We start from the raw sequence: 13836 nt of genomic DNA, 5'->3' as shown, positions 1-13836 counted from the left end.
GGAGCATGGTGGATGCAACTTCTACAAGCTCGAAGGCGAGAAGGCAAGGGGAATGTCACTAGTTGATACCGAATGAAGAGATTGTTTAGAGGACATTTCCTACCTACCGACTTTGAGCAAATGCTCTATCTTCAATACCAACACTGCTTGCAAGGTAATAGGACCATGAGCGAGTACACTGAGGAGTTTTACAGGCTGAGCGGTCGAAATAATCTGAGCGAATCCGAGGCTCAATTAGTGGCGTGTTACATAGGAGGTCTCTGAGAAGCCATCCAGGATAAGCTTGAGATGAATTCTGTATGGACACTGTCGCAATCAGTGAATTATGCCCTGAAAGCTGAAATTCAACTTAACAGACATACTAAAAGCAGCGGCACCCGCCGTCACAATGCAGAGCATAGTGGAGAGGTAAATAAACCGCACAGTTTGAGTGGAAACAAGCCAACAACTCCTTCCCCTGGCGGTGCAAGTATACTGGGCGCCGAACCGAGACCTTCAGTTGCTGCGCGACCGAGATTTCCAGCTCGGGATGCTAACCAGTATGTAAAACCAACCACGCTCAAGTGCTACCGCTGCTTCGAACCTGGACATAAGTCCAACGATTGTCCCAACTGGCAGCAGATTCAATTGCTTGAAGGGGAGGCCGAGGACGATCATCATAATGCCGAGCTCGTGAACGAACAAGAATTCGAAGATCTTCAAGCAGATGATGGGGAACCCGTAGCATGTGTCCTGCAGAAGCTCCTAATAGCACCCCGCCAAACCAACAACTCCGAACGACATTCCATATTTCGTACCCGTTGTACAAGCAGTGGGAATGTTTGCAACGTTTTGGTCGACAATGGCTGTACCGAGAACATCATCTCTCGGTCGGTAGTACAGAAATTGCATCTTAAAATGACACGCAATCCAAATCCTTATAAGATAAGCTGGGTGAAAAAGGGAGTAGAGATTGTTGTGTCTGAAATGTGCCGAGTAACATTCTCAATTGGGAAGAGTTGTGTGTGAGGTCCTGTGCGATGTCCTAGACATGGATATCTGTCACTTGATACTCGGACGACCATGGCAATTCGATGTGGGAGATGTACATGATGGGCGCGCAAAAACTTACTCCTTCGAGTGGAAACAGCGCAAAATTCGGCTACTCCCGCGCTCCGCCAGTGATGGTGACAAAGGAACCCCTGAGAGTTCTGCAATGTACATTGTATATGGCCAAACCATTATCAACTCCTAGAAAGAATCGTCCCTAATGTGGGCTCTTGTTGTGGCATCAGCTAACTCCGTTAGTCAGCGGCCGGAGTTACCCACTGCTATCAGTGATATCCTGAATCAGTATTAGGACGTTTGGCCAGCAGAACTGCCGAATAAACTTCCCCCTTTGAGGAATTTGCAGCACCAGATTGATTTACAGCTCGGGGCTAATTTTCCGAATCTGCCTCATTATAAAATGAGTCCCCGTGAGCATACCGCATTACAGAACATCATCGACGAGCTGCTTCAGAAATAGCTTATTCAACCAAGTCTCAGTCCGTGCACCCTTTGACATCCGCCCCCGTATTGGCAATTCCAGACTTCAACAAGCCATTTCACATTGATACGGATGCTTCGGCCGTAGGAGTGGGCGCAGTCCTTTCACAGGAGGAGTGGCCGATCGAGTTTTTCAGTGAAAAGTTGAGCCCTGCACGTCAAAAATGGTCCACTTACGAGCAGGAATTGTATGTTGTTGTTTGCGCATTGAAGCAGTTGGAGCACTACCTCCTACACCAAGATTTCGTCTTGAGCAGCGACAACCATGCCCTTCAATTCATTAACAGTCAAAAGACTATGAACAAGATGCACGCGAGGTGGTTGACATTTTTACAAAGATTCAGCTTTGTACTGAAGCACAAATCCGGAGCAAAAAATCATGTGGCAGATGCTCTTAGCCGCCGCACCATTTTGGTGACCAAGCTGCAAGTTGACACTCCGGGATTGGAGACATTACAAGACTTGTACTCAACGGATCATGATTTCTCTGAACCTTGGAGGAACTTTTCCAGCGCCTTGCCAACGCCCTTCCATGATTACTCTATTCGGCACAATTTTCTATTTAAAGGCCACGCCTTGTGCGTGCCTGCTTCTTCCCGGCGAGAGCATCTAATCAAAGAGCTGCATAGCGGTGGGCTAGCAGCACACTTGGGCAAAGCCAAGACATTGGAACAGCTACAGAGTCGGTTCTATTGGCCTCACCTGCATCGGGATGTCACTCGTTTTGTCGAGCGGTGCCCAATCTGCCAAATCTATAAGGGAAATGCTCAGAATACGAGTTTTTACACGCCCTTGCCAGTGCCGAACTCAATATGGGAGGATTTAAGCATGGATTTCGTATTGGGTTTACCGCGGACGAAGCACGGTGCAGACTCAATCATGGTCGTCGTCGACCGATTCTCGAAGATGGCACATTTTCTGGCATATAAGAAAACTTTTGATGCTCTCAACGTCACCATCCTCTTCTTTAAGGAAATTGTCTGATTGCACGGCCTTCCCCGCAGCATTACATATGATCTGAGCTGTCAGGCAGGAAGCTGCATAGGCAGGAAAGGGTGTGGGTGGCTGGTTTCGTCTGTAAGCAAGGGCTATGTAAAATTTGTCAGCCATTTTTGGCGGGAACTCTGGAAGCGACTGCGGACTGAAATCAAACTGAGTTCTGCATATCATCCGCAGACCGATGGGCAGACAGAGGTCGTGAACCGAACCCTGGGTAACATGCTGCGTTGCCTTGCTTATGAACACCCTAAACAGTGGGATGATTACCTCGGACAGGCGGAATTTGCGTACAATGCAATGTCCAACTGATCCACTGGACAATGCCCATTCAGCATTGTCTATACTAAATGCCCAAACCATGTGGTAGATATCGCAATCCTTTCGCAGTGCAAGCGCAAAACTGACGCCAATACTGCTGAGATCTATACCAAGCTGCTACAAGATGTTAGGGATAAACTTGAAACAGCTAATGAGCAGTACAAGCAACAAGTCGATCTTCATCGGAGAGAGCAAATTTTCCATCCCGGCGATCTTGTCATGGTTTGCCTCCGCAAAGAAAGGTTTCCCCCTGGAACATATTCCAAGCTCAGTCCAAAGAAGATTGGACCAGTCCCAATTCTCCGGCGCATCAACAACAACGCATATATCGTGGATCTTCCGCCGATGTACCTCACACCTTCTACTTTTAATGTATATGATATCTTTGCTTATAAAGCTCCTGATGCGGCGGTCGTTCAATCTAATTCCTTAGGCGAGGAATCTCCGGCAGATGGGGAGACATGATGTGGTGTATCATGGTTCCGCGTGACAGCTCAACGGACCATCATGCCGTATAACTACCTACGACCTCTGCTTTCGTTGTTTTAGTAATTCCGCATATTTTGTGCTTTCTGCCATGCGCCAGCTAGTGGCCAGCCAGCTCAGCATTTTCATTTTATTAGTTATTTCCTTAATATATGCAGTGTAGAAGAGATGGAAAAGAGATAGAGATGAATATACTGATATCTGAAAACTTCTCCACCTACCTCTAAACTTCTTCTTCTTCCCTCTTCTCTCTTTGCTTCCCCTGTTTTCTCTATTCTCTTTGTTTTCTTGCAGGTTATCCGGTTTCGTCTGTGCTTGATCGGAGGAAAGAGGTTTTCCGCATTGAAGTCAAGCAAAAGGGCTCTACAACTCTACTTCACATTCCCCGTTTTGTCAAATTTTCCTTCCCAATAAATATAATACGACTAATCGATATTTAAAAATATATCACGAAAAAATATAATCCTTATGGGATTGGACATAACGGTTTAAGGCTGATAGTGTAAACTATTCAAGATGAAATGAGCAGGCCGGGCTTTTTGGGCCAAATGTTATCAATGTGCACATTCAAACTTAGGCCCACTTTGTTGGACCATTTCCAACAATTAGTCATGCTACGGTCAAACACGCTGCTCGACTTTAAAGCCGTGGTAGTGCGCGGGGCTTTCACTTGCAGAGTTGCAAGAAATCGCGGAAAGGAACAGTGTGCAAAAGGAAAGAGCAGAGTAGGGATTTGATCCGAATCCATGGCCGGACAATCGCGGCGATGGATGATACTGTTGGCGACGGTGTGGATCCAGGCTTTCACCGGCACCAACTTCGACTTCTCTTCCTACTCGTCGGAGCTGAAGGCGGCGATGGGGATATCGCAGGTCCAGCTTAATTATCTAGCCGTGGCCTCCGACCTCGGAAAGGCCTTCGGATGGTCGTCCGGCCTTGCACTCCTATACCTTCCCCTTCCAGCCGTCCTTTTCCTGGCCGCTGCTCTCGGCTTCGTCGCCTATGGCGTGCAGTGGCTTCTCATCACCTCCCGGATCGCTTTGCCCTACGCCCCGGTAAGCAGCGGAGTTTTCCATCCTAATTTTGTTTATTCTTTTTTATTTTCCTTTCTGATTAGATTAGATGTTATGAAATGATTGCGGTGGATGCATTATCTTTAAGAAAAATGAAAGAATCCCTAATAGGATTTTAGGTATTGTTATATTTTTTTTTCTTGGAAGGATTAGTAAATGTTTGCAGTCTTGAGGCGGATCCAAAGATTGCCGGCCGGTGCGGCAACGATAGAGGTCATTTTCGTGATTCCGTGTGGAATTCTATTTATATGGTTGAAACGGCGCCAAGCAGTTCGAAGTGAGAGGTTTGGTCGGTAAGAGAAGCAGATGGCTTCTATGTATTTTTGGTTGGTGGACAGGACGCCAAGATGTTGAGGTGGCTGCCTCTCATTTTTTCAATTCATCATCCATCTTCCTTCTTCCTTCTCTTAAGAAGAAACTACGCCCAGCTTGCTTTGCTCTTCAACCACTCTACAATTTGGGCTTGTGGTGTGGGTCTACATTGTTTAAAGTCAAAGTTAAGCCATATTTCAACTCGTCTCGATACAAATACTAGTATAAATTACGATTGGAAATTTTATAATTTAAATTCCAACTCTTTTTTTTTTTTTAATTTAACCTCAACTATTTAATAGATAAAATTAAGGTAATAACTTTCATTATTAAAGTCTTATATAAGTTGATATTTTAAATTAATATTAGAGCTTTAATTAATTAGAGAGATCAATTTATTAATATAATAATCATTTTATAAAAAAAACAATCACTCTGATAGTTATTTAAAAAGATTAATTTATCCTAAAATTAGTTTAAATTATTCTTGATGTTTTTAAAAAAACTTATGTACATTTTTAACCCGTTTTTTAATTGTCTTAAATAATCCTAAAGGAAAAGTAATTAGCAGATTATATATGTATAATATGCAGGTATTTATGTTGTGCTTGTTGGCGGGGTTGAGCATATGCTGGTTCAACACCGTCTGCTTCGTTCTCTGCATCCGAAATTTCTCCACCAACCGCTGCCTAGCCCTCTCCCTCACCGTTAGCTTTAACGGCGTCAGCGCCGCCCTTTACACCCTCGTCGCCAAAGCCATCAACGGTTCTCCTTCTTCCTACCTCCTCCTCAACGCCGTCCTCCCCGTCCTTACCTCCCTCACCGCCCTCATTCCTATCCTCCGCCAGCCGCCCCTCTCCTCTTCTTCCCGCCGCCGTGACACCCACATCTTCCTCCTCCTAAATTCCATCGCATTTCTCACCGGCCTCTATATCCTCCTCCTCAACCCGGCCGCCCCCAACCCTGCCACCTCACGCCTCCTCCTGGCCGGCGCTCTCATCCTCCTCGCCCTCCCACTCGCCATTCCCGGCATCGTCGTCGCCAGAGAATGGGCTCTCCGCACCATCTATTCCAGCCAGTTGGAGGACTCAGAAGAGTACCACGACATACTAATTAAGGAACTGATCCCTGGCGACGGGGAACTGGAAAACCAGTTCCTGGACATCAACGAGCGAGGATCTCTCTGCTGCTGCAATGCGTTGATGTCAAAGGATCGGCTTGTTTTGCTCGGGGAGGAGCACGGTGCCAGGAGTCTCATCCGCCGTCTCGATTTCTATATCTATTACATCTCCTACTTATGCGGCGGCACCCTCGGTCTGGTCTACAGCAACAACCTCGGCCAGATCGCGCAGTCGCTGGGATGGCAGTCACACACCTCCATGCTCGTCAACGTCTACTCCTCCTGCTCCTTCTTCGGCCGCCTCATCTCTGCCGCCCCCGACATGCTTCTGGGCGGGTTCGCATCATATATCTTATAATAATGATTGATTTAATTCGATAGCAAACATTTCGCAGGGAATATATTTAACAAAAACAGCTTGACGGCAGGCGGGTCAGTTTTGCGAGAACTGGTTGGCTCGCTGCGGCGCTGGTGCCGATGCCGCTAGCGTTCTTCCTGCTGGCGGCGGATGCGGAGGCGGAGAACGGACATATTCTATTTGCGGGGACTGCTCTTGTGGGGCTGAGCTCAGGGTTCGTTTTTGCGGGGGCGGTGTCGGTGACATCGGAGCTGTTCGGGCCGGCGAGCTTTGGAGTGAACCACAACATCGTCATCACCAACATTCCATTTGGTTCGCAGCTCTATGGCCTACTCGCCGCTCTCGTCTATGATGCCAACGGAAGAGTACTGGGAAGCTGGCACATGAGAGAGGCCGTGGCAGCTATGGTGGTTTGTATGGGCCGACGCTGCTACTCCAAGACCTTTTTTGCTTGGGGAGTCATTTCGATGATCGGCCTAGCGTTTGCTGTCCTGCTCTATTTGAGGACCAGGCCAGCCTACAATCATGCTGCCGGCTGCGTTACTCCCCGGCGACGGTTGCGTAGCGATTGCGAAGATTTCCGATAGATCGATATCTGCTGGGATTTAGCAGTGACGACCATACCTACGCGGCGCAGGTGTTTGAAGAAATACCAGGAGTGTATTTTATATATATATATATATATATATATATGCAATATAGAATGTATTTTTTACAGCCGCAATTATTAATATTAATTATAACAGGGTTACTCAATCACCGTAACTTATGACTTTGATGATGCCCCCAGGCCCAGGCCCAGGCCCAGGCCCCAAACAGTTTGGTTGTAAATATATTTCGCCAAATTCTAATACAATCTAAAATTTCAAGCATATTCCTTTACATTTAGGGGCTGTTTGGGCAACAAGTAGCGTTTAATTCTAGTAGTACTTAGTAAATCCTAAAAATTCGGATCGGATTTAGTTAATTCTGAATATGTTAAATCATGAAAACTATTTGATAAGATAATTGTTAAATACTATTAAATCTTATGAAAACTATTTAAACAATAGTTGTACAATCAATCTTTGATGTAACTCGGCCAGCTATGCAAGTGGTGCATCGATCTTGTAGGAGCTAATGCAAGTGAAATGTACTCGGGAGCATCTGGAGATTGAGTCGGCGTGAGGTAGGAAGGCAGTCTGAGGTCACCTCATTAAAGCAAGAGGGGGCGAGTGATGATTTTACATTGATCTTTGAGCTCGGTGATTAGGGTTGCAAATGAACCAAGTTGAATCGAGTATGTGCTTGATCATGCTTGAGCTTGTTTATTATTAACTTGTTCAAGCTTGGTTCGTATTTGATTCAAGTTTTTTTGTTTGTGTTTTAGCTTGGTTCGTTTAAAAGAGTAGACGTTTATGTTTGGATTATGTTTGATTCGTGTTCAGTTCATTTATGCTTATCGAATTTTAAACAAACAAGTCTTATCAAGCCTACTAATAAACAATCACTAAGAGCATGTTCTCAAACATATATATATGGAGTATTTTCGATCTACTAAACAAGCGCGTCCATTAACAAACAAGCTCATAAAATAATTTTTTATAAACTAGCTTGTTTATAAACACTTTAAATAAAAATACTGCAAACATGAATAAATACCTATTGCTTATGAAAAAAATTCATTATATTTAAATAGTATTATTGTGTCCTGGAGTATTCACAGCGGTGGAGAAATATAAAGTTTAGCCTCGAGATTCGTGTCTAATAAGAGTATTTTGAAGTTTCCAACTTGATTTTTGCCTCGAGATTCGTGTCTGATCACAATACTTTTTTTATGACATACCAAGTATAACATAAAAATGTAATAATTTTTATATAATAAGAATATTTTATTGTAATAAAAATAAAAATTATTTAAAAAATAAATATTTAATCAAGGTCTTAAGGAGCATCTTATCAAACTTGTTCACGAGCTTTAATTGATATTACTCATGAACATAAAGGAGCCAATCACATAATTGTTTATGTTTATTTATTTAACAGACGGGTATTTCAAAAATTATTTAAACTTATTTGATTAAACAAACAATCGTGAACAAGCTGTAATCGGACTGAGCCACAAATAGCTTATCGAATACTCGGTTCATTTGCAGCTATCGGTGATGATCCAATCATGAGAGAGATGCATGTATTTAGCTGGATTTTTTGTAGGTCTCACGTGGGAGATTTGATTTTGGTCAAGATGAATAAAGATTTGTCCAACTGAGAGAAACTTTTGATGTTGCCCCTGGTGAGGAGGGCCACTCCTTGGATGAAGTGGCCAGAGGAGGTATATCGTGCTCCAATGATAAACTTCTTCCCAATTGTTGAGCCAGTCATGAGAATGGACTGTTCTGAAAGAGAAAGGAGTCCTCTCTATGCTCAAACTGAATGCAACTTGTTAGATACCTACGAGAAAGTACCTGCGTGAGCAATCATGGATGTACATCAGGATTTTGGCCTGATTTAGGCCAAAATCAACTAACGTGAGATTTAGAGGACTCTCAAATCCCATTTGAAAATATTTTATGTTAAATCCTACTCAAATATTGTATAAATCTCATTGCCAAACAGGCCCTTAAGGAAAATATGTGTTTGTTCATCCTCAAGGATATCCCAAATTTTAATAATTCTAATAGTAAGAAGGCAATTAATGTCAACAGAGTTTCTTATGCAAGTTCTATTATTAGTTCTATTTCCATCTATAAGTGTTGGATCTGATTTTGTTTGTGGGTGACGTCATGACCTATTGGTGAGTTAGCTAAGAGGAGAGAGAGAGAGAGAGAGAGAGAGAGAGAGAGAGTTAGGAGAAACGTTTTAGAATTTACAAGTCTTTATGACAATAAAAAAAAATATAAAAAATTTTCAAAATGTCTTTTTTTTTGCTTTTGAGCCAATTAAAACAAACACACACCTCACATATTCAACTTTATAATCAAAGCTCTCAACCATCATATCAATGTGAGCTATGTTTAAAAATATCTTTCAATCTCTTATTTATAGAATTGAATGTTTAATGGACTATAAGAGACTCTTTTATTCATAGAGTTGAGAGGATTATAAGAGATATTACACTTAAATAAATAATAAATATTACATGATTTGACTCTTATAGATGTTTGAATAGAACTCTTGGTTATATGTGGATAGTCATCTCTAACATCACTGTGGATGAGCACTTAGGGTTAGACTACAGTCTGCAGTCCTAAATAAGTTCTATTGAATTGGGGATTGGTGTAATTGATGTGAGAGGCCCTCTAAGAGGAACTTTTATTTGGTCCGGTCACCTAACGTAGCTCTACGTTCGGACGTCAGAAAAATAGTGCCACGTGTTCTCACTATTTATCACGCGGCCCGACAACCAGACCTGGAACGGACCCGGGAGTTTGCGTATTGCTCAGTATTGCTAGGTATTGGTCGATTTTGCTCGGCAATAACAAAATACCATTTTGTGTAGACCAATACCTAGCAATACCGAGCAATACCGAGTTTTTCTAGGTATTACTCGGTATTGCTTGGTATTGGTCTTCAAGAGCGGTATTTCTCGTTATTGCCAAGCAATACCTAGCAATACTGAGTAATACCTAGCAATATCGAGCAAATACCGAGCAATAAACGAACATAGCAAACCCGGGTTCCGGTCCGGGTCGGGTTGTCGGGCCGCGCGGTAAAGAGTAAGAGTACGTAGAGACATATTATTGGCGTCCGGACGTAGAGCTACGTCAGGTCACCTGACCTAATAATTGTTCCTCTAAGAGGGGTTAGTTTCCTTGGCTAATGCAAGTCTTTCCTTTGGATGAGTTCTTATGAGGTAAGTAACTTCTCAAGTCAAAGTATGCTTAGGAGAATTCCTTAGTCAAACCTATCCCTCCTTGGTTGAGCTCTTCTAGGATGAGTTCCATTTGGGTGAGTGCTTGCATTTGTTGAATCTTACTGGATCTAAGCCCCTCTTCGAGAGGGGCACATCTTGGATGGTGCTACTCTAGGTCAAGCTCGTCAAAGGCAAGCTCAACGAATTCCTGCAAGTTGCTTTTGCTGCATATTTTGGTATTTTGTTTTACAATTATCTTGCTTCTTTGGAAAGCGACTTGCAAAAAGTAGAAGAGAATTATAATATACTGTGTATATCAACTGATGAAAGCGCGAATCGCAAAAAGTATAAGCATCAATAAGAATGGAGTGATCTTATTAACTGTAGACCTCTTCATGGGAGCATTGGCTCTCTTACAAGTCCATTTCCGGGGGCCTCGACATAACTTGGAAGATAATGCAACAACTTAGGCTTCGTTTGGGACGGCTTTCTTTCTGCTTCTTTAAGCAGCTTCATAGTACAAAATCTTAATTTTTCTAATAGAAAGTTGCTTTAAAAAGTAATAAAAAAGTTGTCTCAAACGAAACCATAGTTTGACTTTTCCACCGCCGTGACTAATAGGTAACATATTTTTTCTAACTAAAATTCAAAAGGAAAAAAAAAAAAAACAAATCGAAGGGGTTTTACCGCCACAATAATATATGGCATAATATATGAAGTCATATATATATAGATAGCAAATTCAATTAATCAAATGGATTGAATTAATGTCAAAATTACTTAAGTTTAACATAGTTTCTTCATTAGTCTTAATTACTATATAATTATTATCAATTTGGCTATGGAGCATGAAGGCTTTTTTAGTGAATTATAACCTAATTAATTCATATTTTCTAACCTAAAATCTTTGATAAAATAGATAATTATAGCAATGATAGTCTAGAGATAAATAATAGTGCCTTGAGACCCGCAAATTTTATGTAATATTCAAACACAACATGATCTTTTGTTTATAATCACCAAAATAACCAAAAATTGCTCGTTAAATTTATGTTTCATATTAGCACATATAGATTTAACAGTAACCACTAATTTTAATTTCGTGTATTCAACATTTTCGGAATCAAATAAATTATAATGGTCAAAGAAAGCTTCCAAATTTTTATTCATTCAATTTGAAAATCTATTAAGATTATACCTCTTGTTAAATAAAGAAATATAATTATGAATCTCTTCCAAATTACAATTTTGTAATCATAGCGTACCAATTTCATTTACATTATATTTTGTTATCATATGAATCAACTCAAATCGACAAGATTTAAGTAATATTGACTTTTGATACTAAATTAAAGTAGGATCAATTTCCATACTCGCATGTCTTTGCAGATATAATACACTGGTGAATTTCACACTAACCTACTCTCAATTATTAGGTCGTTGAAAGCAACTAGCCCTCAAAAGAACTCGCCTCAAACTCATACGGAACTCTCCCAAGATGATCAACAGGCGCTACTCGCCTAGGCCTACCAATGAACTCGCCCCCTCCACAAGGCGAACCAAAGATTCCTCACTAGGCTAGCCATTCACACTGGTTCAACCCATTAGCTCACCATGTAAGATTGCTAGTAAGATTGAGTGTCATCCATAGATAAATTTGAATCCAAAACAATTATTAGTTCAACCAAATATTTTAAAAGCCTGAACTAATGTAGAACGATAGAAGATGCAAATAAAGTTTAATCCTCAATGGCCCAACGGCTGGGATTCAAGGATGTGCTGCAATGCACGTATGACTCAATCATCTATGGCTCAATTGTCCACCATAAATTTATAGGAGATAAAACTAAAGCCAATATCTATTTACTCTTTGTTAGCGGATGATTAGTTTACCTTAACCTGTACCGAATGTTTTTACTTCTTTACCTTACATTGTCTATTTAAGACTCTCTGTAATCATCTTTTACACAATAATAGAATAACTATCTTCTTTCCATCTGGTTCTGCTCTCCGCCTTCTCTCGTCTCTTTCCTCTCACCTGCTCAAGACATCTTCTCACTCTTAACCACTCTCACTGAAAAAATGCATATAACTTGTCTGTTAATTACTAGCAAAGTTAAGACATGTGAATGTTTCAAAGCAGCCTTAAGCATTAAGTATGTGCCATTATCTACGTCTAATGAATGAAGCAACTTACTGAATTTCAATAAACAAACATAATCAAAATGGTCGTTATCATTAAAAGGAAATGAAGACAGGACTAGTTAAATGATCCTTCATTATTCTCTCATCTTAAAATGTTCTGATTGATCACCTAAGACCAGAACCACAAATGAAGATGAACATAATTTCCTCACCTCATTCCAGTCAGCTTGTCTTCTTGGCAGGCTCGTTGTTCTTATTGCTGTTGCTGGTGGCAGTCGCCTGAGAATACAAGAACGTTCCCAAGATGGCAATAGCCGATCCCAGAGCATTTAGCGGCCTTATTGGATTCCTGAATGCAATCACTGAAGCAACAATCACCACAATCCTCTTCATCGTGTTGCCCACCGAAAATGAGAGAGGGCTAATTGCGTCCAATGCTTGATACGACGACTGGTTGTAGAGATGGTAGAAGACGCCGGAAAGTATAACCCAAGCGTAGAACGTTGATGGAGAGGCAATGGCGGCCGTTGCCGTTCGGTAGCCCTGAACCCAGTGACGTCCTTCCACGAGCACAGCCACGGGAAAAAGATAAAGGAGTGACAATATGGAGATCCAACCGTAGAGATTGAGCCCGTCCACATGTTTAAAGTCTTGTAGGCTTTTCTTCGAATAGATGTTGCGCAACACGAAACCAACATTGCTGATAAGAGCACCCCAAAGACCCTCGGCGTTGAAGGAAACCTCGGTGACGGCGGCGAGCGCGCAGCCAATTACGATGGGGGCGACGGAGAGCCAGACTTGGATGGGGTAGAACTGGCCGAAGAGGGCGGAGAAGATGACCGAGAAGACGGGCTCCGAGGCCTTGATGACGTGGGTGAAGGAAACGGCGACCTTGGAGAAGGAGACGCAGGCGGAAATGTGTCCGATGGTGTGGAAGAGCGCAGGGCCGAGCAGGGCGACAAAGAATTTGCGGTTCACTTGAGGGTAGGGCTGGATCCGCGACGCCCAAAGTCCTGCCATCCAGAGCGATCCCACCAACAGCTGGAACGAGGCCAGAAGCCACGGGTAGGGGAACAAATTAAGGGTTTTCTTGTTGTATATGTTAAATATCACATTTTGGAGATACCAGAAACCGAACACCGCAGCCAACTTCATCGTGCCGGTCTTCTTGGGCAGATCCTCAGCGAGAGGCTTGGACTCGCTCTGGATTGAGAGCTCGATCGGCGGCTCTGAGCGGCCGACCTTGCCTTCTTCGTGCGTATTCTCGTCGATGCCTGCATCTTCCGGCGGCGGATGCGGTGCCGGCGCGGCTCTGGGTATTCCTAGCAGTAGAGTTCTGGATGAGGATCTCTTTGGCATGAGCCGATTGATTTCGTAATGGGTGACAAGGATATTAGCAATGATAAGGGGGCGGTGGGTTTTGGGTCTGAAGAACGAATGGGTATGGAGCCGCGGTGCTTGGAAGGCTAGCATGGCAATTCCTCCCCTTCTTTTGTTTCTTTGGTCGGTTCAACATACGGATCGGAGTTGGAATGAGAAAAAGAGAGTTTTTGGCTATGATTTTTTTTTTAATAATTTGCTCATATAATTTAAGAATATAATTAGTTTTTAAATATTTGATAAAAATATTGTTTCTTTAGGTTTAAATTATATTATTGAGCCATAT

The 13836-nt window shown here is 42.4% G+C and overlaps 2 protein-coding genes across 5 annotated transcripts; one reads left to right on the top strand and one right to left on the bottom strand.

The window, feature by feature from the left end:
* The first annotated feature begins 3985 nt into the window (after positions 1 to 3985).
* Positions 3986 to 7065, top strand: LOC110110609 (protein NUCLEAR FUSION DEFECTIVE 4-like). Its single transcript, XM_020842183.2, has 3 exons — positions 3986 to 4385; positions 5309 to 6171; positions 6264 to 7065. The coding sequence occupies exons 1-3, from the start codon at positions 4077 to 4079 to the stop codon at positions 6778 to 6780; spliced, it is 1689 nt and encodes a 562-aa protein (XP_020697842.1). The 5' UTR covers positions 3986 to 4076; the 3' UTR covers positions 6781 to 7065.
* A 1240-nt stretch (positions 7066 to 8305) lies between these two features.
* On the bottom strand, positions 8306 to 13653 carry LOC110110610 (xylulose 5-phosphate/phosphate translocator, chloroplastic-like). Of its 4 annotated transcripts, none has more exons than XM_020842184.2 (2): positions 12383 to 13653; positions 8306 to 8623 (listed from the first exon to the last, which is right to left on the bottom strand). In XM_020842184.2, the coding sequence occupies exon 1, from the start codon at positions 13641 to 13643 to the stop codon at positions 12393 to 12395; it is 1251 nt and encodes a 416-aa protein (XP_020697843.2). In that variant the 5' UTR covers positions 13644 to 13653; the 3' UTR covers positions 8306 to 8623; positions 12383 to 12392. The 4 variants fall into 4 exon arrangements, with proteins under 4 accessions (XP_020697843.2, XP_028556948.1, XP_028556946.1 ...); XM_028701115.1 differs by having other exon boundaries at positions 8622 to 8637; XM_028701113.1 differs by lacking the exon at positions 8306 to 8623 and adding an exon at positions 11877 to 12099.
* Positions 13654 to 13836: the final 183 nt, after the last annotated feature.

This window comes from Dendrobium catenatum, unplaced genomic scaffold (assembly GCF_001605985.2).
Source record: "Dendrobium catenatum unplaced genomic scaffold, ASM160598v2 fragScaff_scaffold_1639, whole genome shotgun sequence".
Lineage (NCBI taxonomy): Eukaryota > Viridiplantae > Streptophyta > Magnoliopsida > Asparagales > Orchidaceae > Dendrobium > Dendrobium catenatum.
This window is presented reverse-complemented; position numbering and strand designations above follow the sequence as displayed.

Bases quoted from the DNA above. Each gene is read 5' to 3' on its own strand.
- LOC110110609 (XM_020842183.2), top strand. From the start codon at position 4,077: ATGGCCGGACAATCGCGGCGATGGATGATACTGTTGGCGACGGTGTGG. The intron at 4,386-5,308 runs GTAAGCAGCGGA...TATAATATGCAG, and splicing joins TCGCTTTGCCCTACGCCCCG to GTATTTATGTTGTGCTTGTT. The intron at 6,172-6,263 runs GTTCGCATCATA...GCTTGACGGCAG, and splicing joins CCCGACATGCTTCTGGGCGG to GCGGGTCAGTTTTGCGAGAA.
- LOC110110610 (XM_020842184.2), bottom strand. From the start codon at position 13,643: ATGCTAGCCTTCCAAGCACCGCGGCTCCATACCCATTCGTTCTTCAGA.